General features: G+C 43.3%; 1 protein-coding gene and 1 non-coding gene across 2 annotated transcripts in view; both read left to right on the top strand.

The window, feature by feature from the left end:
- The first annotated feature begins 8054 nt into the window (after positions 1-8054).
- LOC126474306 (probable cytochrome P450 304a1) overlaps positions 8055-25818 on the top strand; it is a 164933-nt gene continuing 147169 nt past the window's right edge. Inside the window, exon 1 of the mRNA XM_050101775.1 lies at positions 8055-8192. Within this exon, the coding sequence (XP_049957732.1) occupies positions 8096-8192 (97 nt within the window). The 5' untranslated portion in view covers positions 8055-8095. The remainder of the gene's footprint in view (positions 8193-25818) is intronic.
- Trnas-cga (transfer RNA serine (anticodon CGA)) lies at positions 22478-22552 on the top strand. Its single transcript has one exon. It is a non-coding gene; the product is annotated as a tRNA-Ser (tRNA).

The raw sequence follows: 25818 nt of genomic DNA, 5'->3' as shown, positions 1-25818 counted from the left end.
CTGAACTGAAACACACTGACAACTGACATACTTAACGTATTTTAAGTTTTTTCTGAAAATATTGCGAAAATCTTGGCTGGTTTCCTAGTCTGGAAGCTTTGAACAAATTCTTGCATAATAAAAATTTATCGACAGAAGCAACATTTACATGACTATTCGTTACTTATTGCTGCAAAACAATGACCGATGGAAACAATCTGACTGCGGAAATTATGTTATCTCCCTAACCTCACTTTACTTTTCAATTTAGATTTTCTGTGATCACATTCGGTTATTCCTTTTCTCGGACGGAGTATGATAAGGAGAATATAATATTGCGACTAGAATGCGATACATTATCTCCAGTTTTTTTTAAAAAAAAAAGCTTGGCTACAAAACTTTGAGTTCTGGATCAGTCTCCCAGCATTTCGCATATTTTTGTTGATATCGTTTCGTGGTTTCTTTTGGCATTCTAGAATGAATAGTCTATAAGCACCAATCGTTATTCACTAATGTTCTTGTTCATTTCTTTAGAAAGACAATTATAACTTACTTTGTAATTTTAAAGTGTAGAATACGCTGCTACACAGGCCGTCGGGTACCTGGCCACGTTAGAATCTCAGCCATGGAGAATAGGGTGTAGAAGTGTGCAGAGGATACGAGAATACGTAGTACCAGCGTACCGGAAATCCATTCTCTCGATAGTTCTATGTTCTACCGCGAGCGGCGCGAAGAAGCGCAACATCCACCAACAGCAGTACAATACCGTACAACGCTTGCGCGGTACGAAGCTCTTTCCCGTTGCCTTGGAGACTAGAGTAAACCGTTCCCATCATAGCTCCGTCTATATATATATATATATATATATATATATATATATATATATATATATATATATATACACGTCTTAGATGTTGCCGACCGCAGCGCCGCCACAAGAGGTACGGATTTCGTATCCACTGCTGAAGCACGCTGTGCACACTCCCTTGCTCTAGTCTCCATGATCTCAACCGCTTCGTTCGCGGGCGCTTTCTGTCTTTCTCTCAGAATCCTTCAAAAAATCCCAAAAATGAAGCCCCTTCAGAAAACCCTTTCCATCTACCTTTCCACTAAATTTGGGGGGAAAACCCCTAAGCTGGCAACACTAGATTTTCCCTGCTCTTTCATACAGTGAAACAGGAAGCCCATTCTTGACGAGCTTCACTATCCAGAGCAGGATTTTTATGGAGCTACTGATGAGTTGTTTCGTAGCGTTGCTTTAAATTGGCAGTTTTAACAACAACAACAGTACTGTTGCATATGAGGCAGACTGGAACTATCAGACAACGAAAACAATATTATTCAGTCCATTCAATCCGACGCAAAAGAAACGTAAAAAGATTCGATGTAGCCTCTCCCCGGTGTTATTCAATCTGTATATTGAGCAACAAGTAAAGGAAACAAAAGAAAAATTCGGAGCAGGTATGAAAATCCATGGAGAAGAAATAAAAACTTTAAGGTTCACCGATGACATAGTAATTCTATCAGAGACAGTAAAGGACTTGGAAGAGCAGTTGAACGGAATGGACAGTCAGGTTGGTACCCCAGCGCTGACCGGGACGTCTCTAGAAACGTATTCCCTGGCCGTCTGGCCTCAATTCGAAGCGGGTCTCATCACTGAAGACAATTCTTCTCCAGTCGACGAGATTCCGCGCTGAATGTGCCCGACACCACTGCAGACGAGCTTGCTAGTGTGCAGAGGTCAATGGTAATAGACGCAACGGACGCCGCGAGCTCAGAGACCTTTCTGTGAGCCGCCAATTAATGGCCCTTGTGCTCACTGAAGCACAGGTTGCACTTAGGATGGATGATAATGATAAATCCAGGGCTCTGAGTGCCTCTCTAACAATTTCTCGGTGTTCACGTTCTGTAGTCTATGTGTGCCGTTTCCTTGTTGATGTTGTGTTCGGCCTCGGTTTACCCATTCTTGTCAACATCGTCGAACAATGTCATCGCTCCTATTCATATGTCGAGAGATTGGCCGATTGTTCCAACAGGCTTCTTTAAGCCCAACTACCCTTCCTCTCTCAAATGCTGATACCTGCGTATATTGTTCACGCGCCTTTCTACAAGGTAGAGTTACCGTCCAACTGAGTGCACGGACTGAATGGTATCGACAAGTCCCCTGTTTAATGTCCTTGCCAGCTGCGCGATGCGACTGCGTTACAGCGTCATCCATTGACTGCCAAAGTTTACAGTTTGTCATTTCCAGTCGATAGCTGTGCAAATATAAATTTCTCAGCAAACTGCATAACGTCTTCGTGGTGCATCTTTCTTTTCTTTGTCTGAGAGCGTAGCTCTGCACCTCTATATGACTCTCCATCCGTGATAACACGCTGCATCCTCCCTACCAAGAAGTCTACAGTCCACTCACAATATTCAAGTGAAACCCCATGTGATAGTAGTTTCGTCAGTAAGCATTTGTGTTGTGCTAAGAGAAGTACATTTCAGGTGTCAAGAAGCCCTGCATTTACAAGATTGCCTTAATGGATTCTTTCAACATGCCGTGTGAGAAAATCAGGTATTGGGTTTGGACTTTATCGCATTGTATGCTGCTTGGCTTGGAGGAGGTCGTCCTGTTCTACTGGTCGGCGCATACCACGGGCAGAACGCCTGATGCGGCGCGGACCGCAGACGGAGCGCCTAGCACACACAACATAGGCGTTAAGTACTATACTCGTTCCACACTGGAGTCAGTGTCAAGCAGCACCTGAAGAACACTGCGAGTCAAACAGTTGAAATATCGTGCAGGAATATCGTTCAAACAAGGGCAGCACGTTTTGTATTATCGCGAAATATGGGACATAGTGTCAATGAAATGATACAGGATTTGGGCTGGACATCATTAAAAGAAAGGCTTTTTTCGTTGCGACGGAATCTTCTCACGAAATTTCAATCACCAACTTTCTCCTCCGAATGCGAAAATATTTTGTTGACACCGACCTGCATAGGGCGAAACGATCACCACGATAAAATAAGGGAAATCAGAGCTTTCCGCGAGTTATACGGGATTGGAATAATAGAGAATTGTGAAGTTGATTCGATGAACCCTCTGCCGGGCACTTAAATGTGATTTGCAGAGTATCCGTGTAGATGTAGATGTAAATGTAGAAATAGGCGATTAACCGGCAGAAACCCGATTATTCAACATGACAAGTGCATTTGTTTCTTTTTTGCTCATTGAAATTAAAGTTATACGACAGACTTGATCATCCTTATTTCTTACGTTCACGGTGGCTGTAAATCCATGGCTGACATATCCCTGATGATGATAAATTTTACAATTTCATAATAAATTTAAATGGGAGGAGCATGTCACGACTGTTGAAGTGCCTAAACAAATCTCTATTCGCTATGCGATTGTTGTCAGACACAGGTGATTTCATTCCATAATGTTATACGGGATTATTTCTGCGGTAACTCATCAAGCCGAGCTAAAGTTTTCCGAGCCCAAGAATGTGAAATACGTATCATTTGTGGTGTGAGAGGGCTGTTTAAGGACTTGGGGATATCAACTACTGCTTCTAAATATATTTATTTCTTAATGAAATTTGTCATTAAAATACAGGGTGTATCAAAAACAATCATCCGATTTTTAAAAAATCATAACTAATATAATATTTGAAATATGTGCGTGAGCAACGTACTGTTGGAAAGAGCAAACTCTCGACTTTTGGATGGTTCCCGCTAGGTAGCAGCAGTGTGCGCCCACTTCAGTTCTAGTAAAAATGGTTCAAATGGCTCTGAGCACTATGGGACTTCACTTCTGAGGTCATCAGTCCCCTAGAACTTAGAACTACTTAAACCTGACTAACCTAAGGACATCACACACATCCATGCCCGAGGCAGGATTCGAACCTGTGACCGTAGCGGTCGCGCGGTTCCAGACTGAAGCGCCTAGAACCGCTCGGCCACACCGGCCGGCTGTAAAAATGGTGTCGGGACAATAGAAAGCGTTTTGTGTTCTACGTTTTGCTCAGTGCAGGTCAGTAATAACTGTTTAGCGTGACTTTTGTACTAGGTATGGTGTGGATCCTCCTATAGCACAGAGCATTAGACGATGGCATGAAGAATTCTGAGAAACAGGTTGTTTGTTTATAGGCAAATCGTCGTGCCTTTCCCGAGTGTCTCATACAGATGTCTAAAGCATCCGCCATAGTTTCACAAAAAGCCCGCAGCAATCCGTTAGCCGTGAAGCTCAACAGCAATGTCCGTCTGGCGTGTGTTGCGTCGACGTTTACACATGAAACCATACAAATTCAGCTACCGCAAGCTCTTCGTGAAGGTGACAAACGACAACGTGTGAAATTCTGTATTTCGTTCTTGGCAAGACGGAAGATGGCATTTTTCTTCTACGCTTAGTGTTTAGTGACAAGGCAACATTCCATTTAAATGGAAAGATGAACCGTCATAACTTGAGAATATGGGGTACGGAACAACCACATGAAGTTGTACAATATGAGAGGGACTCACCAAAATTTAATGTGTTTTGTGCAGTTTTACGGGAAAAGGTATATGGTTCATTTTTCTTTGCCGAGGACCTGTTACAGGAAGCAAATATCTCGATATGCATGAGAACTTTCTTTTCCCACAGATTTACCAACAGGATGGGGCATCGCCACAATGGCATCTGGAGATGCGGAAATTTTTAAATCAAATGGTTACTGAACGATGGATCGGTCTCACTGTACCAGATGATTCAGCCTTACATTAATGGCCAACAAGGTCACCAGACCTGACTGTATGTGATTATTTCTTGTGGAGGTTTATAAAAGACTCTGTTTACGTGCATCCGTTACAAATAACAATGACTGAACTGAGACATCGCATAACAGCATTTGTCGAAGCTGTAACTCAAGACATACTCGCTGCAGTGTGGAAACAATTTGAATATCGTGTTGACATATGCCGTGCATCTCAAGGAGGGGATATTGAACACCTATGAAAAGGTATGGAAAAAAACTTTTTGAGTTTCCCGTTCATCAAAAAACAAAATTCTTTGTATACAGGGTGATGCACAAAGATATGCAAATATTTTAATATGTGATTCTACAAGTAAAACTAAAGGAAAAAGTTCATATAAACATAGGTCCGCAAAGAATTTATAACAACAGTAACTACAACAGTTACTGCGTGGTTACACTTAATGCACTGTTGTTATTATGTTATTTCACTGAACAGTACAGAAAACTAACTCGTTTCAAGGTTAGGAAACGACTGATAGAACTCACTAACGGTTGCCAACAATGATATAAACATTTCTACATTCTTAATGGAAAGTAAACACATTTACTATAATTCTTGCTTCTCTGGATATACTAGAAAACTACTGCAGATACTGCAGAACTTGGATTTCTGGTCGAGCGGCTGCTCATAAGCCACACACGCCGGTAAATGCCAAACGACCCCTCGCTTGGTGTAAGGTGCGTAGCATTGGACGATTGAACAGTGGAAAAACGTTGTGTGGAGTGACGAATCACGGTACACAATGTGACGATCCGATGGCAGGCTGTGGGTATGGCGAATGCCCGGTGAACGTCATCTGCCAGCGTGTATAGAGCCAACAGTAAAATTAGGAGATGGTTGTTTTGATGTGTTCGTGTTTATGAGAGGGGGCTTGCACCCCTTGTTGTTTTGCGGGGCACTATCACAGCACAGGCCTCTACATTGATGTTTTAAGCACCTTCTTGCTTCCCACTGTTGAAGAGCAATTCGGAGATGGCGATTGAATCTTTCAACACGAGCGAGCACCTGTTCATAATGTACGGCGTGTGTGGCGGAGTGGTTAAACGACAATAACATCCCTGAAATGGACTGGTCTGCACAGAGTTCTGACCTGAATCCTACAGAACACCTCTGAGATGTTTTGGAACGCCGACTTCGTGCCAGGCCTCACCGGCTGACATCGATACCTCTCCTCAGTGTATCACGCCGTGATGAACGGGCTGCCATTCCCCAAGAAACCTTCCAGCACCTGATTTAACGCATACCTGCGAGAGTGGAAACTGTCATCAAGGCTGAGGGTGGGCCAACACCATGTTGAATTCCTACATTACCGATAGAGGGTGCCACGAACTTGTCATTTTCAGCCAGGTGTCCGGACACTTTTGATCACATAGTGTATGTTTATATGAACTTTCTTCTTTAGTTTTACTTGTAGAATAACATATTAAAATATTTCCATATCTTCGTGAATCACCCTGTATGTTTATTAGTTTCAGAAATATAGACGTGCCGAATAGGATGACCTTTTTTTTTTCAATACCAACAGCTCAGTTATTGAATCAATACCAGAAATAAGAATAGCTTCCGCAAAGATTTCAAGTCTCCTGCTTCGGTTCAGAAAGGTGTCCACTATTCAGCAACACACATTTTCAATAACATCGCAGAATCCATAAAAAGTTTAACTAATTATAGAGTTCGGTTCGAGAATAGTCTAAAGGATTTATTGGTGGCCAACTCCTACTCCGTTGATGAATTTCTTAGCAGAACTGATTGATGTGTGTATGTTATTAATAATATCACATAATGGGAATATTGCGTACAATCTGACTTCTGTACAAATTTTGTGCAGTAATGCGATCATTGTAAATAAGTACTATAAAACTGTTTTTATTTTACTTTTTTATCTGATGATGTGTGGCTACAATAGCTTAAGAATTATCATTTGCAGCGAAGTGTACTAAACGCTTAATATTTGGTGACAAGTTTTATATCCACACTCACAAGAGCAATTTCATTTGGGTTGTGCGGAAGGTACATTAGCATATCTTTTCATATTTTGTAAATATTTATTGTGTATTCTTGTTTTCTGACGTACTCCACGTCCCAGAGGATCTCCTGACTATTGGTCTCCGTAAGTACATTTAATCTAATCTATCTTTGTTTGATCCAGGTACTCAGGGGGTAATGAGAGCGCATATTCTGCCTTATAGTTGGGAGAAGGGAGTGGTAATTTCACCACTGTCATATAGTGCTGTCACCAAACGTGTTCATTTTTGCACCTCGTCATTTGCAATGGTAGATATGACACACTTGGAAGTAACAAACTGTCACGAATATGCAGCATGGATACGTTCATGTTCAAATCTGATGCTCATTTGTAGAACTGAGTACGAAATTAAATTAAGCCATTGAAAGACATTTATCGTTTGATTTCAAAGATTGTTAGTAGCTGGAATGGGCAAGAAATCTGCCGGTCCCCCCGTCGGAGGTTCGAGTCCTCCCTCGGGCATGGGTGCGCGCGTCGTCCTTAGCGTAAGTTAGGTTAAGTTAGATTGAGTAGAGTGTAAGCTTAGGGACCGATTACCTCAGCAGTTTGGTCCCATAAGACCTTACCACAAATTTCCGAATTCCAAAAAGTCTGTCGATGAGAACTATAGTAGCCTATGAGTCAAGAAAAGACAGATAATAAAACCAATCACTTTCACAGTTCAGTACTTAATGTCGATTCGTCAGTATATCCTACATTCATATTAATGATATATGTAGATCGATATAATTACAAAAAATTTGGATGTTTCTGTTTATCGATATTTTTTGCGCATTCGTTCTGCAATGTGTAAAGTATATGGCAGCAAAGCCGTGAAGCGGACAAATCACAGCGCTTCGCGCCTGATGAAGTCACGCAGTAGACATGACCTTGAGATACACATTTCGTTGACAACCACTTAAGTGTTGCACTGAGTGAAAACTGTGTGGCGATTATTAGCGTTCGTACGCTTGACTTGCTATGGTCGTTGTCTTCCGTTTCCTCCAGTATGGACGCTTGTTCACAGATACAAGCGTATGGTAATGAAATATCTGAATCGTATGCGAATACTAGTTCGTCTGTGTTCCCCTCCATTTGCTCTGGTGCAAAGAAGGCATAGGTTCTTTTGATCCAAACACACGACGCGCTATCAGAATGCGTCTTAGTACTCCCAGTTATGAAGAATATCCTATCAGGGAACGCAGCCGCTGTGTTCTTGCTGCTGGTGGGGACAGCTAGAAGTGGTGGAGGGGGAACTCATTCGGGAGTTCTACAGTGCCTTGGCCACAGCCAGAACCGCTCGCGCTCCGCCGCTGAACGATCGCCATGGCTCTGGTCGGCATACTGCTGGCAGCCCTGGCCGTGGGCCTGCTGCTGTATCTGCTGTTCGTCACTTTCTCCAGGCCTGACAACTTCCCACCAGGTGGGTGCCCGCTACCTGAGTATAAACACAGTCTAACATAACAGTCGATACATTCACTGCTGTAAAAGTTACCGTTTGACAGCTGGAGCGACACTAGCGCTCCAAGCAGCGAGAAAGGAGAACTTCAGATGCGTCGTGAGCATAATATTTGTTTTTCATCCCTTTCCTACGTGATTTACGAAATATTTGAATTCTTTTTTGATCTCCAAGAGTTTGTGTAATATCAGAAGACACAGATGTTTCTCAAAATGATTCTAAAGTAAGCGCAAGTAGGGATATAAATCATGAATCCAGTGGCAAGTTACAACACATTCGTGAAGAAACACTTGTGACGCTGGATAGAACTGTAGCTTACCGCGTTGAATAAAATGGTTCAAATGGCTCTGAGCACTATGGGACTTAACTACTGTGGTCATCAGTCCCCTAGAACTTAGAACTACTTAAACCTAACTAACCTAAGGACAACACACACATCCATGCCCGAGGCAGGATTCGAACCTGCGACCGTAGCAGTCGCGCGGTTCCGGACTGCGCGCCTAGAACCGCTAGACCACCGCGGCCAGCCTTACCGCGTTGATATCAACGGAATATAAACACATAGATTCAAACATTAGAAGCACAGACGTCTCTACATCCCTACTGCATCGCATGTTCCAGATTTCTGGCTGCAGGAAAACAAAATGAACGGTTTCAAAACCAGTGCAAGGAACGGCGGTGGTTCTGCATCTACATCTCAGCCTTCATGACTACTCTGCAATTCACACTTGAGGGTGCATGGAACCGCTTTCAGACTGTTCCTCTGCCGTTCCACTCTCGAATATCACGCGAAAAAAATGAACCCCTAAATGTTTCAGTGCGGGTTATAATTTCTGTTATTTTATCACGATGGTAATTTCTCCCTAAGTAGGTTGGAGTAAGCAAAATGCTGAGGAGAAAGTTAGTGATCGTAATTTCGTGGAAAGATCTCGCCGCAATAAAAAATAAAAAAAAAAAAAAAAAAAAAACTCCTTTTCAGTTATCGTCACTCCGACTCGCTAATCTTATCCATGACACTCTCTCATCAATTTTGTGACAAATGCCTTGTGTAGAAATATGAAACCGTAATTTGGTTGCAAAAATTACAAGTTTGTTGTTTGAAATTGATAAACAATATTTTATTCAAAATAGTCTCTATTGCTGTTTATACATATTTCCCATCTCTCCGGCAGGCTATGAATGACACGCCAAAAAAAATCTTTTGAAGCGAATCAGTTAGCGAGCGTATATCGAAACGCGTCGTTCTTCGTTGGATATTCTCTATCTCCTCTATCCTACCTTATAGGGATCCCAGATATATGAAAACATCTCAAGAATCGGGCGAACAAGCGCCTTATAAGCCACTTCTTTCGTGGATGAGTTACATTTCCTTAAGATTTTTGCGATAAATCTGAGTCTTGTGTCTGCTTTTCCCACTATCTGTTTTATATGACCATTCCACTTAAGGTAGCTCTGGATAATTACGCCTCGATATTTTACGGCAGACGCTGTCTCCAGCTGTTTGTCATCAACACTGTAGCTGTACAATAGTGGATTTCTTTTCCTGTGTAAGCGCAGGGTCCACTGCCAGAGTCTGCACCGTTCATCAATTCTCTGCAGGTCATTCTGCAAACTCTTACTATCTTCTGGCGTTGCTACTTTGGTATAAACAACTGCATTATCTGCGAATAGCCTTAAAGAGCATCCGACGCCTTCTGCTAGACCATTTATACATTGTGAACAGCGACGGTCCTATCACACTTCTCTGTGGTGCTCCGGATATTACCTTTACATCCGTCGATTTAATTCCGTTAAGAGGCACGTGTTGAGTTCTGTCTACAAGAAAGTCTTGAATCCAATCGCAGGTCTGCTCCGATACTCCGTAAGCTCGTATTTTTTTCATTAATCGGCAATGCAGGACGGTGCCAAAAGCCCTACTGAAATCAAGGAACACGGCATCAACCTGAGCGCCGTTGTCCACTGCGCTGTGGATCTCATGGAAGAACAGAGCGAGCTGAGTTTCGCAGGATCTCTTTTCGCGAAATCCTTGTTGATTTTTATAGAGGAGATGTTCATTTTCCAAGAACGTCATAATTCCTGAGCATAAAACATGTTCCATAATCCACAACAGATCGATGTCAACGATATAGGTCTATAATTGTGTGGATCTGTCTTACGGCCTTTCTTAAAACCGGGAATTACCTGCGCTTTTTTCCAGTCGTTAGGTACCTTTCGTTGCTCGAGCAATCTACGATACATCACTGCTAGAAGGGTAGCAAGTTCTTACGCATAATCTTTATAGAATCTTATAGGTATCTCATCTGGTCCTGAAGCCTTTCCACTACTAAGCGATTGTAGCTGCTTTTCATTTCCGCAATCGATTATCTCAATATCTACCATTTCGACGTTCGCACGACGATTGAAAGGAGGGACAGTGTTACGATCTTCCGCGGTGAAACAGGTTCGGAAGACCGAATTCAGTATTTTGGCCTTCTCTCTGTTGTCTTCCGTTTCGGTGCCGGCGTGGTCGCTGAGAGAATGAATAGATGATTTTGACGCACTTACTGAATTTACATACAACCAAAATCTCTTATGGTTTTTCTCGGGTCGGTTGACAACGTCTTACTTTCAAAATCGTTGAACGCTTCTCTCATTGCTCTCCTTACGCTCATTTTCGCTTCGCGATGCTTTTGCTTGTCAGCTACGTTTTTACTTTTCCTGAATCTCTCAATCAGAAAAGGACTATAGTCAGAAATAAGTAAACAATCCATAATCACGTACAAATCAATCGAATGTTCTTTTCTAGCTAAAACCTAGCGGATGATGCAGGCAATAGGAATCTACAATCCCGCTGTATTTCTGTCCTCATAAACCAAAGTTCCACGTCAATCAAGTCTTCTACAGCAATATTATCTGATCAAAAGTATCCACACAGCTACTCTTTTATGACGGTTTGAACTCTGCTTGGGTCACTTTAAATTAGGTGTCTGAATGTATGTGGAGGAATAGCTGGCCATTCTCCCTTAAGAGCCGAAACCAGAGAAGGTAGCGGTGTTGGACACTGGGGTGTGCTGCCAAGTCAATGCTCTAAATCATCCCGAAGGCGTTCTGTTAGGTTCAGTTTTGGAATCCATTTCAGGCATATTATTGTCCAACAGTTACTGGTTCAAATGGCTCTGAGCACTATGGAAGTTAACTGCTGAGGTCATTAGTCCCCTAGAACTTAGAACTACTTAAACCTAACTAACCTAAGGACATCACACACAGCCATGCCCGAGGCAGGATTCGAACCTGCGACCGTAGCAGTCGCACGGTTCCGGACTGCGCGCCTAGAACCGCGAGACCACCGCGGCCGGCAACAGTTACTGTCCCCGAATTGCTCCTCTACTGTATGCACTACATAATGCTGTAAAATGTGTTCAGATCATTCTGCATTTAGCGTCTTTTTTTTTAAGTCCAGTAAGGGGACCACATCCTAATTGCGGAAACACACCCCCATACAGTAACATCAGCTCCCCTGTACTTCACTATTGGCACTGCGCTTCATAGCAGGTCACGTTCTCCAGGCATTCGCCAAACGCAAACACTTCAATCAGATTGCCACACGGTATAACGCGATTCATCACTCCAAATAACTAGTTTCCCGTCATCCAATGACCCCTAGCACTGAGTACATAAAAATGTCTTACGAGCAGCATCTCCACCATCGTACCCCAGTCGTTTTGTTGGCTGGACTGCTGGTAGCCCTTTGTAACTCACGAGTGATTCATTCTACTGATTTCATGTGATTTTTTCAACCGTTCTCGGCGTTGCTTGATGGTCCCTGTTTGTCAGTAGGCCTACATGTGGACTACCTGGTCTTTTTTAGCTGGGGTTGTTCCTTCGCGTTTTCACTTCGCAAACACATTATCAGCAGTCAACATGGACTAATTTAGAAGTGTTAAAATGCCCCTGATGGATTTGTTACTCATGTGACATGCGGGCATGCAGTGTCTAGTCCACGTTCGAAGGCACTGGCCTCTCTTGACCGACCCATTCTAGTGTTGCTGCATGTCTGATGACAACACAATACTCCTCGCCTCCTTAAATACTGGCGGCAGTTGCATAGCAAAGGTTTGACGCCATGGATTTTCTCCGTCTTCGATAACCAGCACGCTACATAACACTCTGTGTTAAAGCAGGAGAATAGCAGCGCTAAAACCGTTCAATTTTCTGTCCTGTTTTAGTATAATCATAAAAGTAATCGCAGGTGAACGATCTTTTGGTCTCAGTGTCTCTAGGAAAAGAATTCTGAGGCTTGTACCAACCTCTATTTAGTCCGCGGCTCGTGGTCTAGTGGTGCCGGCACGGTAGCTCAGCTTGTTCGGTCAGAGGGTTTAGTTACCGTCAGTAATAAAAACAACTGAGTGAATGGGCCAACGATGAATGTCAACAAGCTTCATGGGACGTCCACCCCGAACAAATACAACGATCAATAACGCACAAAAATGAGATTTTAAAAAAAGTGGCTACCGTTGCTATCTCTGGATCACGGGATCCCGGGTTAGATTCCTAGCCAGCTTGGGTATTATCTCTGCCCGGGGACTGGGTGTTTATGTTGTCCTCATCATTCCATCATCATCCGTGAAACTGGCTAGATTGGACTGTGTACAGGTTGGGAATTTGTACAGGCGCTGGTGACTGTGCAGTTGAGCGCCCCACAAAGGAAACATCACCATCACTCTCTGTTGATAAAATGTAGTTTAGTTTCTTCAGTCAGTTTACCTTAAAATAATCCTCTATCGTCGGCCGGAGTGGCCGAGCGGTTAAAGGCGCTACAGTCTGGAACCGCACGACCGCTGCGGTCGCAGGTTCGAATCCTGCCTCGGGCATGGATGTGTGTGATGTCCTTAGGTTAGTTAGGTTTAAGTCGTTCTAAGTTCTAGGGGACTTATGACCACAGCAGTTGAGTCCCATAGTGCTCCGAGCCATTTGAACCATTTTTGAATCCTCTATCAGTGCTGGAAGGTAGATTTTACTGATTATCTAGAAGTTGGGAAGAACAAGAACAATCTGTTCGTGGTGAATTGGTGTCTGTTGCTGGTGCCCCGTTTTCAAATTGTGCATCACCAGACTTTACGCCCGATTCACTTTCGTAGCTGGTTGCGCGTCCTCTATGAATTTTCAAACTGTCAGACTCCCACGTTTCGTTTTTTTCAGCTGTATTTCTTCCAGTTCCAACTTTTAAATCGTCAATCTCCTGTGTAATTTGCATTACTAATTTTAGTACATATCCGTTCTGGGCGTGTAGGTGATTTGTGGAATATTACATCTGTCGTCATTCTTTTCAACTTTTTGTCTCGAGAGGCATTTAACTTTCTCTTTTGAGCCGCACTAAACGGGACCTATTTCTAAACATTGTGGTTTTATCTTAATGCAAGCGTTTAAGAGCAGTTCATATAAGAAAAACCACAATTGAGTTTTCCGTTAACGCAAATACTGCTTAGCTGAAGTCGAAGTAAAATGCATTACGCATATAACTTGTGTACACAACTGTGGTGACCGAGTCACTTTCTATTAACAGTTTACTTGCACTGTAACACTGCGTCCGTCACAAACATAACAAAAAACTTAAGAGACAGCTTTTACGTGTCAACGCCAATGGAAGAAATACACAATGACGAAGGTAGCGAATTCCACAGCGTTACCCGGCGACTGCTTGTGAAGAAAAATAGCGCTGGTGGAATCTGCACTGCGCGGAGTGGTGGCCAGCAGATGCTGTACCATTTTTGTTAACAAGAAAGGGTCCGAAACGTTTGCTGGTACACTTCTGTTCGCTTCTCCATAATGAGCATCCACGGCGAAATTGATTATAAGAAGATATTTTTAAATAAATCGTTAAAGTCAGTTAGCCCCCACCCCAAAATACGAGGCTCCCTTAGTACAATGCCCTCCATCCTCTAACCCCCCCCCCTCCCCCCCCCCCCCTCACCACTCCCGTGCGGGGTCTGCGGGGCCGCTAGTTACGCCTCTGAGTGGCGGGTCAGCCTCTAGTGACATCTAGTGGTCAGTACCGCTTTGCATAGGGTTGTCTGGATACTTTTGATCACACGACGTTCATACGTCCTCTGCTAAGAACTCTACCCTGCGTAGTGGAGATTACTTCATATGCGTCCATTGCAGCGGTCGTAGGCGGTTCACTCTGGAACCGCGCGACCGCTACGGTCGTAGGTTCGAATCCTGCCTCAGGCATGGATGTGTGTGATGTCCTTAGGTTAGTTAGGTTTAAGTAGTTCTAAGTTCTAGAGGACCGATGTTAAGTCCCATAATGCTCAGAGCCATTTGAACCATTTTTTTTTGTCCATTGCCATTCGCTTGATCAGGAAAGAGAAAAAGTGCCTAAACGCCTCTGTACGCCTCCTAAACACCTCTTATTCTCATCAGCCCTAAGCGAGGTACTTGGCAATCTATGTTGTCACACTTTTTCGAATATCGATACTGTACACTTATCCAGCGCGTTTTTGTGAGAACAAATTCGCTTTTGGTTCCAAAGATTTCCATTTATGTTCCCCAAGCATTTCCGTTAGACTTCCGTACGGGCTATGCCATGGCGGTATAATAAGGGGAGTTGATGCTGCAGACTTACACTGTACGTTGCTTTGATACCGGCGCCACCGTGTTAGTAGCCCCTAAACGGTAGCAAACTAATGTATACAGTTGCTTCTTGTTGTTAATTTCTGTAGTGTCCTTGCAACAGGTATTTTAAATAGTGAATATTATACTGCTTTCGTGAATAACTCTGTGTCAGGGAGCCATTTCCAGACTTTTTCACGTCTTAAAGGCATATTTAATCCAGTAATTCGACGCATTTGGCCTCGGTAACGTAAATTCCGTTTTGGTACCGGTTACACGTTTCGAATAACTAAGAGGGGAAGTATATGACTTGAAAATGTTGCTTTCGCAATCCAGCATTTTCCTTAATACGGAATGAGGGAATTGATGTCCCGTCTATATCCACTTCCCGAAAATGTTGAGAACGTAATATTTTGCTATGTATGGACGGTTTGCAGTATTTCTTTCTCACAGCGTTCAGCCAGAGCGCTCTTCGAGTTGAATAGCAGGAAATCTTAAGTCAAATTACAGAAATAAAATCACTACAGAAAAAGCAACGAGCGCAACTAATACTCATGTATACAAAAGAAAATATCGCTTGAATGAGTCCACTTACGAACGAAACGTGATTCTTCTTCTTCTTGTGCTAGTGCCTTGTCCCGCGGTTTCGCAGGATCAGCATGGTTAGAACGGATTGGCAAGGTTAATTTTAAAGGGTGGCCAGATGTCTTTCCTGCCACCACCCCGTATCCCCCAGGATGGAATTAGTGTACCCCAGCTGTCTGTATGTAGTGTAATCTATGGAATAGAGGGAACGTGTTCAGATGTCTGTGAGTCGTGTAACTGATGCAGAACGTGAGGACCAGTCCGGTATTCACCTAGTGGGATGTAGAAAATCGCCTAAAAGCCACATCCAGGCTGGCCAGCACACTGACCGACGTCCGTATTCCGCTGGGCGGATTCAATCCGGGACCGGCGCGCCTAACAGAGTCCAGGAAGCAGCGCATTAGCGCTCTCGCCTAACCTGGCGGGTACGAATGAAACGTGATTCCTTAACATTAATCAGAACGTCCAGTGCACCGGTAAACGATGCAAGCTGTCATTGTTTTTATCAAAACACTCCAGCCATGAGTTAATGTCTACCCATACTAACATGACAGTCGCCATCTTCAAGTATCTGACGTCATGACAACTCCCTTCATTATACCAGGTGGATAAAGGTAATTAATGCGCGGCTACTCACGTAGGTCTAGTGTGGGCTGTAATTATCGTATTGCAGCGAAATTTGGTATATATGCTAACGTGTTAATGCGGAAACGACTACGCCGGAAAAGTTAGTTCCAATTTTGGCCACCAGGTAAAAATTTGGCGCTCTACAGCATCTTGTCGAGGACTCCAATACTCACATTAAAAACTTGAGCAAGCGGCGGTTAACAATAAAACCACGTTGTGCCTTTCTCACTTGTTTCACCTTTTCTGGCCAAGTCCCGTTCCTAATATTTCTATACCTCTTCTTGCATTCACAGCCCCACATTTGCACTTGGTGCCCAAAACTGGAACTGATTTTTTCTAGCGTAAATTGGTTCCACATTAATAACGCATTAGAATGTCTACCAGGTTTCACTGCCATATGGTAATTACAGCCCACAGAGGAACTCCGTGAGTAGCTGCGCATTAATTATAGGCGCTCAGTACCCCCATGGGCTATTCCGATCCGCTACAATCCTAGCAGTGCGTCTCTGAATTCAATCTGTCTGTTGTCATGGCTAGTCGATAAGGATCTAAACTCTGGAACAATACCCTAGAAATGTTCACACTAATGCACTGGATGTTCGCAGACCCACCAAACTTTTCGAGTATCTTCCAACAAATCTAAGTCTTCCATTCGCCTTCCCTAATACTGATTTTACATGATCTTCCCATTCCGTATAGCTACGTGACGCGTTCGCGATCTTCACCACTAACCTTATAATCACACGCTATAGGGTTCTTTCGCTTTGTTATGGATATTACCTTGCATATATGCACATTTAACGTGAACTGTCATTCCTTACACCAAATGGAAATCTTATCCAAGTCTCTCCGCACTTCCTTAACACTGTCCGACGACGATGCTTTCCTGCACACAACATCATCCCAACGACCAATCTTATAGTGCTGCTGATCTTATCCCATACATTGTCTACGTAAGGTAGTTGTGTCAATTAAGGTTCTGCATTACAGAAAGTCAATTTACTTCTTTATTATGTGAATAAATGGGAAATTAAAGATTTCATGACATTGCATGGTGTGCTGTAAACAATTAACAGCTAGTCATCAACTCGGTCGTCTTACAACCATGTGTCCTAGATAAGGCCCTCACTCAATGCACTGCCCAACAATGGATATGTTTTGGGCTCCAAAATTGCTTATTCTCATGTTTTCCCACCCGCCGAATTCAAAAATCACGATAAAAATGACAGATTAGCTCTTGATTTGGAGATACAAAGACGCCCATTTTTCCTTGTCTACATTTTTAGTTAGGGAGTAATTATCTTTTTCGAGGTGTCACAGCTGTTGAAGGATTCCAGCTGTTTGTATGTTATAAACACTATTACTGTTTCTGTGACCGTGTGTTTCTTGTTATTTGTGTTGTAACTGGCGCAGAGTTACCTTTTTCGACTGCTTTTGAAGTATAACTGCGTCGAATCAAAACGCCACGAGAATGTGCAAATTCAGTGCTAATTTTTGTTAAATTTGAAGTAAAATAACATTTTCGTCACAGAAACGCAATATGACTCCTCTTGTGAAGACTGTCTATCAGCATTATTTTGGTATGAAGGTAGGGGACCGGAATAAGTCATGTGCTCCGTATATACGTTGCAACTCTTTTTCAGTTATATCAAGAGAATGACTGAGAAATTAAAAAAAAATGGTCTATGGCTTTTGGTTTTCCTAAGGTTTGGCGGGAAGCCACAAATCACAAAAATAATTATTTCTGTTCGAGTCCACGTATTAAGGTAAGATTGTGAATGAAATCCCTCCTGTCATTCAGCCTACGCCACTATTCAGGTAGTTTACCAGTCCCTACTCCCGTCACAGCTTCAAGTGGAAGATAAAGGCAGTACGAAAGAAAAAGAGCCCTTGTAAGCCATCTAGATCCCGTAAGTCTGATTTTGACGAAAAAGGTGATAAAACTCACATACTAAGTCAAATGTAATTGAGCAGTCGAAGGAGAAGGCAGAACTTCTGGGGTAAAGACCTCATGAAAAAGTCTCACAGTAGAGACATCGTCATAGAGATATGATTCCTTTTCCTTCCGAAGGAAAAGAATCTTTTTGCTTCCTGCGAAGTACTTGAATTTGAATCATTATGTAACTGATTGCAGGCTATTCATAGACCTCTCCAGCTTAGTTTGAAAGCTGTATTACTTCACAACGGATAACCTGTGTGTAATGTTCCGGAACTCACAAGAGGTAAGCCAAAAGACAACTATCTCATAAAGCCACCATATAATTAACTTTAGACCCAACCAAATGCCAAGTACTCTTCCATCAATTTGGAACACTTCAAATGTATTTATCATTACAAAAGGTGAAAGTGGCTTTCGATGTTGCTGGAACACGCAATAAAAACTATCATTTTTCTCAATCTATTACAATAAAACATTTCAACTTACTGTGTATCAAAGAAACTAGAGGCTGCTAAAAAAATTTTCTTTGTCATATTCGTTTTTCTAAAACGAAGTTAGTAAGAATTTGCTCATGAAGTGTAGCAAAAATTTAAAAAATCTGTTGAGCAGTGTTATTAGAGAAATAGAAAATAAAACACAGCATCAGATTAAATATAGTTACATTGTTGTAAAAAAATAACCTAATTGCAAATGACTCCAGTATAAAAGTAAAAGCACTCATGGACTGAAAAAAATATGACATTTATAAACAGAAAAATTTAAGGAAACAAAACCAGTGCAAAATGAAGCAAGAAAAATCCATTTAAGCCAGTAGTGAAATGTTCGTTTTTCAAATTTTCTGTTTCATTACTGTGACTGCGGGAATTTTGTTGAAGGATTCTAAATTGCATAGGAACGATTCTCACACTCACTCCGTGTGCAGTTGCATCTAACGCTCTTCCTAAAACCTCCTGTGACAAATGTCCTTTCATTTGGCTTTGTTATAATTTTTCATGATTTGTTTCTGAAAGGAGGAACGAAATGCCATTAATTTAGGCTTATTTACTTTACCAAAACAAATCAAAATCGTCACTTCCACTCTTCATAATAACCTCTCCGTCAGAAGAATGTTTACAGGTTTCAACTCTCACATAAAACACAAAAAATTACGACAGAGGACAATATGTTGTGCTTCTCAGTAAAGGAAACAAGTTACTGTTATTGTTACAACCAATGAATGAAGCAAGAGATACCTTGGCCTTATTAGAGACCTCCTACTTTTCCTTGTTCAGTTATTGATTACTTCCATAACACTAATAATTTCGCAAAGTTAATCACAATGATATCTGAAAAAGTCTCACTGCCCGAAGCTGGTCAAAAGTAGCACTTAATAGCAACAACACGAATCACAGCTGAAACTCATTACTAGCGCCGTAGCGTGATTACTAGCAGAAGGTTTAACAAGTGTTACCACCGTCCAGATCTTGCTTATACATTCAGTTGTGAGCAGTGCGCCGGTTTTACCGGGCCTCACATGACATATCTACCTTGCATTGGGAACATTCCTATTACACTTCCTTCCGTAGGGTAGAGGGCGTACAAAAATGGTTCAAATGGCTCTGAGCACTATGGGACTTAACATCTGAGGTCATCAGTCCCCTAGAACTTAGAACTACTTAAACCTAACTAACCTAAAGACATCACACACATCCATGCCCGAGGCATGATTCGAACCTGCGACCGTAGCGGTCACGCGGTTCCAAACTGAAGCGCTTAGAACCGCACGGCCACACTAGCTGGCAGAGGGCGTACACATTTCTAGTAATTACAAACTCAGATTTTTAAATATATTATGCAATTTTATGAACTGCTACGTTTCCATGGTTTGGAATAACCGTGATTTCTGTTTTTGCTAAAATAATGTTTATTTCCTAACAGAAAGGCCGTTATTGGTTTCCGAGAAACACCGGTTTTGGTTTCCGTACCCCAATCATTACAAACGGATCCCATAGAGGATCACTTTGTTTCCTCTCTATTAAGATCCTTTTTTCTCAGGAACGGGTAGAGTCATCAAGTTGAAATTCCGTCAATACTAAGGTCAACGGTCCATTGGCCGTTAAAAAATGTAAGCCTGTAAGTCAATGCAATCATAGATTAAGTAAATTTATGTCACACATTTGATACTCGCAAGCTCACTCATCAAAACCTACACTGAAGCTCCAAAGAAACTGGTATAGGCATGCGCATTCAAACACAGAGATGTGTATACAGGCAGAATACGGCGCTGCGGCCGGCAACGTCTTTGTAAGACAACAAGTGCCTGGCGCAGTTATTAGATAGATTACTGCTGCTACGATGCCAAGATTAGTAAGATTTAAGTGAGTCTGAACGCCGTGCTGTAGTCAGCGCACGAGCGATGGAACACAGCATCTCCGAGGTAGCGATGAGGTGGGTATTTTCCCGTACGACCATTTCACGAGTGTACCGTGAATGTCATTAATTGGTAAAACATCAAATCTCCGACGTCGCTGCGGCCGGAAAATAATCCTCCAAGAACTGACCAATGGCGACTCAAGAGAATCGTTCAACGTGACAGAAGTGCAACCCTTCTGTAAACTGCTGCAGAGTTCGATGCTGAGCCATCAACGAGTGTCAGCGTGCGAAACATTCCACGAAACATCATCGATATGGGCTTTCGGAGCCGTAAGCCCACTCGTGTACCCTTGATGACTGCACGACACAAGGCTTTACGTCTCGCCTGGGCCCGTCAACACCGACATTGGACTATTGATGACTGGAAACACGTTGCCTGGTCCAGCGAGTCGCTTTCAAATTGTATCGAGTGGATGAACGTGTACGGGTATGGAGACAACAACATGAATCCAAGGACTCTGTATGCCAGTAGGGGACTACTCAAGCTGGTGGAGGCTCTGTAATGGTGTGGAGCATGTGCAGTTGGAGTGATATGGGACTCCTGATACGTCTAGATACGACTCTGACGGGTGACACATACATAAGCATCCTGTCTGATCAGCTGCATCCATTCACGTCCATTGTACATTCCGACGGATTTGGGAACGTCCAGCAGTACAGTGTGACATTCCATATGCCCAGAATTGCTACAGTGTGGCTCCAGGAACACTCTTCTGAGTTGAAACACTTCCGCTGGCCACCAAAACCCCCGGACATGAACATTATTGATAATATCTGGGATACTTTGCAACGTGCTGTTCAGAAGCGATCTCCACTCCCTCGTACTCTTACGGATTTATCGACAGCCCTGCAGTATCCATGGTGTCAGTTCCCTCTAGTACTACTTCAGACATTGGTCGAGTCCATGCCAGGTAATGCTGCGGCACTTTTGCGTGCTCGCGGGAGCCCTACACGATGTTAGGCAGGTGTACCAGTTTCCTTGGCTCTTCAGTGTACATACATAATGAAATTGGTTCTGAACCCTCGGAGCGCGAGTCCTCCTAGCACTTGTCCGTTTTCTTCTTTTATGTTACCGGTTAAGAGCGTCTCAAACGGCCATCTTCAGATAAATGTGAAGGACGCATAGTCTTCCTAAACAGTACTCTGTCCTGGAGATTATGTGTATATAAGCTAAAACATTATGTAATAACGCATTGGCCCACATTTCGAATGCAATCAGCAGCTGTTCTGCATGGCATCCATTCGACAACTCCTCGGTATGTCTCCAGAGGTCCAGAGGTATGTGGTATCAGATGTCAGCTCACATGTCAAGAAATTCCCGTATATTACGAGCCGGTGATTTGTAGGCGCCGGGTTGGTGCCTAATAGCGTCGCAGATGCGTCCCATTGAGTTCAGATTAGGCGAATTTGATGGTCAAGACATCAAAGTAAGTTTATTGTCTTGCTCTTCAAACCACTGTAACTCGATACTGGTATTGTGATACAGATAGTTACCCTGTTGCGAGATGCCAGCACCTTCAGGGAAAGCACGAAGCATGAAGAAATGCAGGTGGACCTCAATAATGTTCACGTAGTCCACAGCCATCGTGGTTCCTTCGATTACTACCACAGGTCCTATGGAAGCCCAGGTAAATGTGTCATTCTACCCCCATGAGACTGCATCCCTGGTAAGGCGCATCTTTCTAGCAATCGTTCACGTAGGTGATGGTGTATCACACAGGACCATCTACCTTTTGTAGTAAGAAACCTGATTCATACGACAAGGCGACGCATCGTAAGTACCTCTTATTTTATCGGTATATCGGTACTGTTTCCTGTTATGGTATTTGACTGTCTTGCCTATAAAACTTTCCTGGCAGACTAAAACTGTGTGCCGGACCGAGACTCGAACTCGGGACCTTTGCCTTCCGCGGGCAAGTGGTCTACCAACTGAGCTACCCAAGCACGACTAACGCTCTATCCTCACAACTTTACTTCCGCCAGTACCTCGTCTCCTACCTTCCAAACTTTACAGAAGCTCTCCTGCGAACCTTGCAGGAAGGTAGGAGACGAGGTACTGGCGGAAGTAAAGCTGTGAGGACGGGGCGTGAGTCTTGGTTGGGTAGCTCAGTTGGTAGAGCACTTGCCCGCGAAAGGCAAAGGTCCCGAGTTCGAGTCTCGGTCCGGCACACAGTTTTAATCTGCCAGGAAAGTTTCACATCAGTGCACACTCCGCTGCAGGGTCAAAATCTCATTCTGTCTTGCCTATACTTGTACATGGAACAGATAAAATGTCTCTGGTGTATTTGTATATTCACTAACGTCTAACCAGGCCACAGCAAATTTCAAATCCCTTCAACAGGGACGCATGCAGAGGAGGGGGGGGGGGGGGGGGGAGGGGAAGGTAAAGGGGAGAGGGCAGCTGATCCTAGTCAATATTCAATATTTGTTTCGTAATCACAGGGCCCGGATTTTTTTATTTAAAATGCCTGGAAAATTTTCGCTAAATGATGTAAAAGTGATGTAAAACATATATAAAGTGAGCTATTAAATGAACTAGAATAATGAGTAACTTTGTAACAGTTTGGGAGTGAAATCACTTTGCACTTAAACCAGCTTGAGAAGTGCGTGTGGGCTAGAAACTGCATAGCTCTAATACCCATGACTTACCAAGCCTTACTCCATTATGAGCGACGCCATCACCATTATGAATGGCGTTATGATGAGCACATGATAAACTATGCCCCTCTCCTCCCTTCCCACTTTCCTTTCCCTCTCTCCTTCCTTCTCCAGCTAAAATCGGCGTACTATTTTATTGGCCATTAAAATGAAACAGCCAAACCCAGCTAGTATTTTAGCAGGCTTTAAAATAGAACAGCCAGTCACAATGTAACTGCCAAATTACATAAGCATAGTATATCATATTTCATTGACTCAACATAAATGAAATTGTGGGGTAATGGCAGTCACCCTATAATTGTCCCAATCCAGTAGTATCCGGGGTAACGGCAGTCATCCTGTAAACTGTCATTGCCCCATTCAATACTGTGTGGATGGTAATGTCAATTACCCTGTAAACTTAACATTATCGTCCATGCAATAGTATTTGCGTTATAGCAGTCACCCTGCAAATTGGTGCCGGCCGCTGTGGCCGAGCGGTTCTAGGCGCTTCAGTCTGGAACCGTGCGACCGCTACGGTCGCAGGTTCGAATCCTGCCTCGGGCATGGATGTGTGTGATGTCCTTAGGTTAGTTAGGTTTAAGTAGTTCTAAGTTCTTGGGGACTGATGACCTCAGATGTTAAGTCCCATAGCGCTGAGAGCCATTTGAACCATTTTTTTATTTTTTTTTTCAAATTGGCCATTTTTGCGTCGCTCAATAATATATGGGATAATGGCAAACACCCTATCAGCTGACCATTATTGGTCCAGTTGTTTTCCACATGCACACACATACACAAACATATATGAGAAACATTATAGACTTAATATTTCCAAAAATACCTGTTCAGGAGATAGCAGTGTCACCTGGCGAGGAATGAATGCACACACACACACACACACACACACAGTGCACGTATACTAGTGTCTAAAGCTCAAGCAACAAAATGCTGTTTCCCCCATCCTGTGTCTAATTCATGACATAATCATGCAAACTGCCAACAGATATCATTGATATTGCGTTCTGCACGGAAGATGACATTTCTGTCAACGGACAACCACGCTAACAATGATGTCAGGGTGCCTATCAAGAGGGGTAGTGTTTGCAGGGTAGTCCCACATTCGCAATCATTTGTACGCAGTCACAGACGGTGCAGTATGACACTGTGGAGATGCCTACAGACTGCTGTGGAGTGTCATAGGAAGAATGAAAATAGGAGAGTCGCAAACTGATGAGGCCCGATGGCTTAATGTGAATCATTCTGCTGCTTCTCCGATGAGGCGAGAGTTCGAAACCGTATCTAGGAGATCAGGAAAGGGCCGACCACGTGTGACATCAGAAAGAGAGGAACGTTATTTGGCTGTAAGGGCAAGACGTTACCTCCTTAGTACTGCACTGCAACTGGCATCTGACCTCGCAGCATCTCGTGGAAATGTATCGAGGCAAACGGTGTACAGAAGGCTTCAGCAGAGTGGCCTTTATTGCTGGAGACCTGATTCCTGTTTACCTCTGAAGTGTTTTCACAGCAGGGAGCATCTAGTGTGGAACCATCAACATGTCATTTGGATGTTCTTTTCACAGATGTGTTCAGATTTGGTCGGAGAGTGATTATCGACGGTTTCGCATCTGGTGCAATCGCGGAACACGATTTCGGAACCCAAACATTGTGGATAGAGACCGATATCGATGAAGGATTCGTAAGGGTATGGCCAGGGATTATGTCGACCACTGAAACACCTCTTCATGAAATTGTACAGGTGAATCAGCAAGATTTAACTGCTGTCAGGTACCGTGAAGAGATCTTGGGATCTCATGTGCGGTTGTTGCGAGGTACTGTAGGCCCAGAATTTGTATTGATGGGCGATAGTGCTCGACCTCATAGAGCGGACCACATACTCCCCTTCATGTGGATCATGTTTCCAGACGGCTGTGGTATTTTTCAGCAAGGAAATGCGCCTTGGCACAAAACCAGGAGTGTGATGGAGTGATTTGAGTAATGCAGTGGCGAGTTCCAATTGATGTTGTTCTGCCCCCCCCCCCCCCCCCCCAGTTCACCAGATATGAACCCAATGGAACATATCTGGGATGTGACTGAGCTCATCGTCCCCCTCCTTGGAATTTACAGAAATTAGGTGACTTGTGAGTGCAGATATGGTTCAAATGGCTCTGAGCACTATGGGACTTAACATCTGTGGTCATCAGTACCCTAGAACTTAGAACTACTTAAACCTAACTAACCTAAGGACATCACACACATCCATGCCCGAGGCAGGATTCGAACCTGCAGATATGGTGTCAGCTCCCTGCAGCGACCTACCAGGGCCTCATTGCTTCCATGCCAAGGCGCGTCGTCGCTGTTATCCATGTCAAAGGCGGACATATCGGCTGTTAGCTAGGTGGTCATAATTTTCTGGATGGTGAACGTATATTCTTGCACACATGTCGGAAGAAAAGCGTTGCACGACATTGATGAGTATCTTAAATCTTTCACTCACTAATTACTTGCTGGAACTTACGCGTGCTTCTCATTCCGAATTTGGAAGAGAGAGCTGAAGAGAGAGTCGAGAAGTGACTGTCATCTCCCAGAAAAATACACTAGGTCGTCATGAAATTCGAACCTTCAAACACGTGCGGTAACTAAATACAAAGTAAGTCTGAGTACATTCCTTTTCACAGTTTCCAGTCTATTCAGACCTTGCAATATTTGTGAATGCAGTCGCGATACCTTCCTCACATTCATCTTCTTACTCTAACTCAGGGTTGCTTTATTGAAGAATCTGCAACCAGCTGTCATCTA

The sequence above is a fragment of the Schistocerca serialis genome, chromosome 1 (genome assembly GCF_023864345.2).
Source record: "Schistocerca serialis cubense isolate TAMUIC-IGC-003099 chromosome 1, iqSchSeri2.2, whole genome shotgun sequence".
Lineage (NCBI taxonomy): Eukaryota > Metazoa > Arthropoda > Insecta > Orthoptera > Acrididae > Schistocerca > Schistocerca serialis.
Note: the sequence above shows the minus strand (reverse complement) of the source record. Positions and strands in the feature narration are given on the sequence as shown.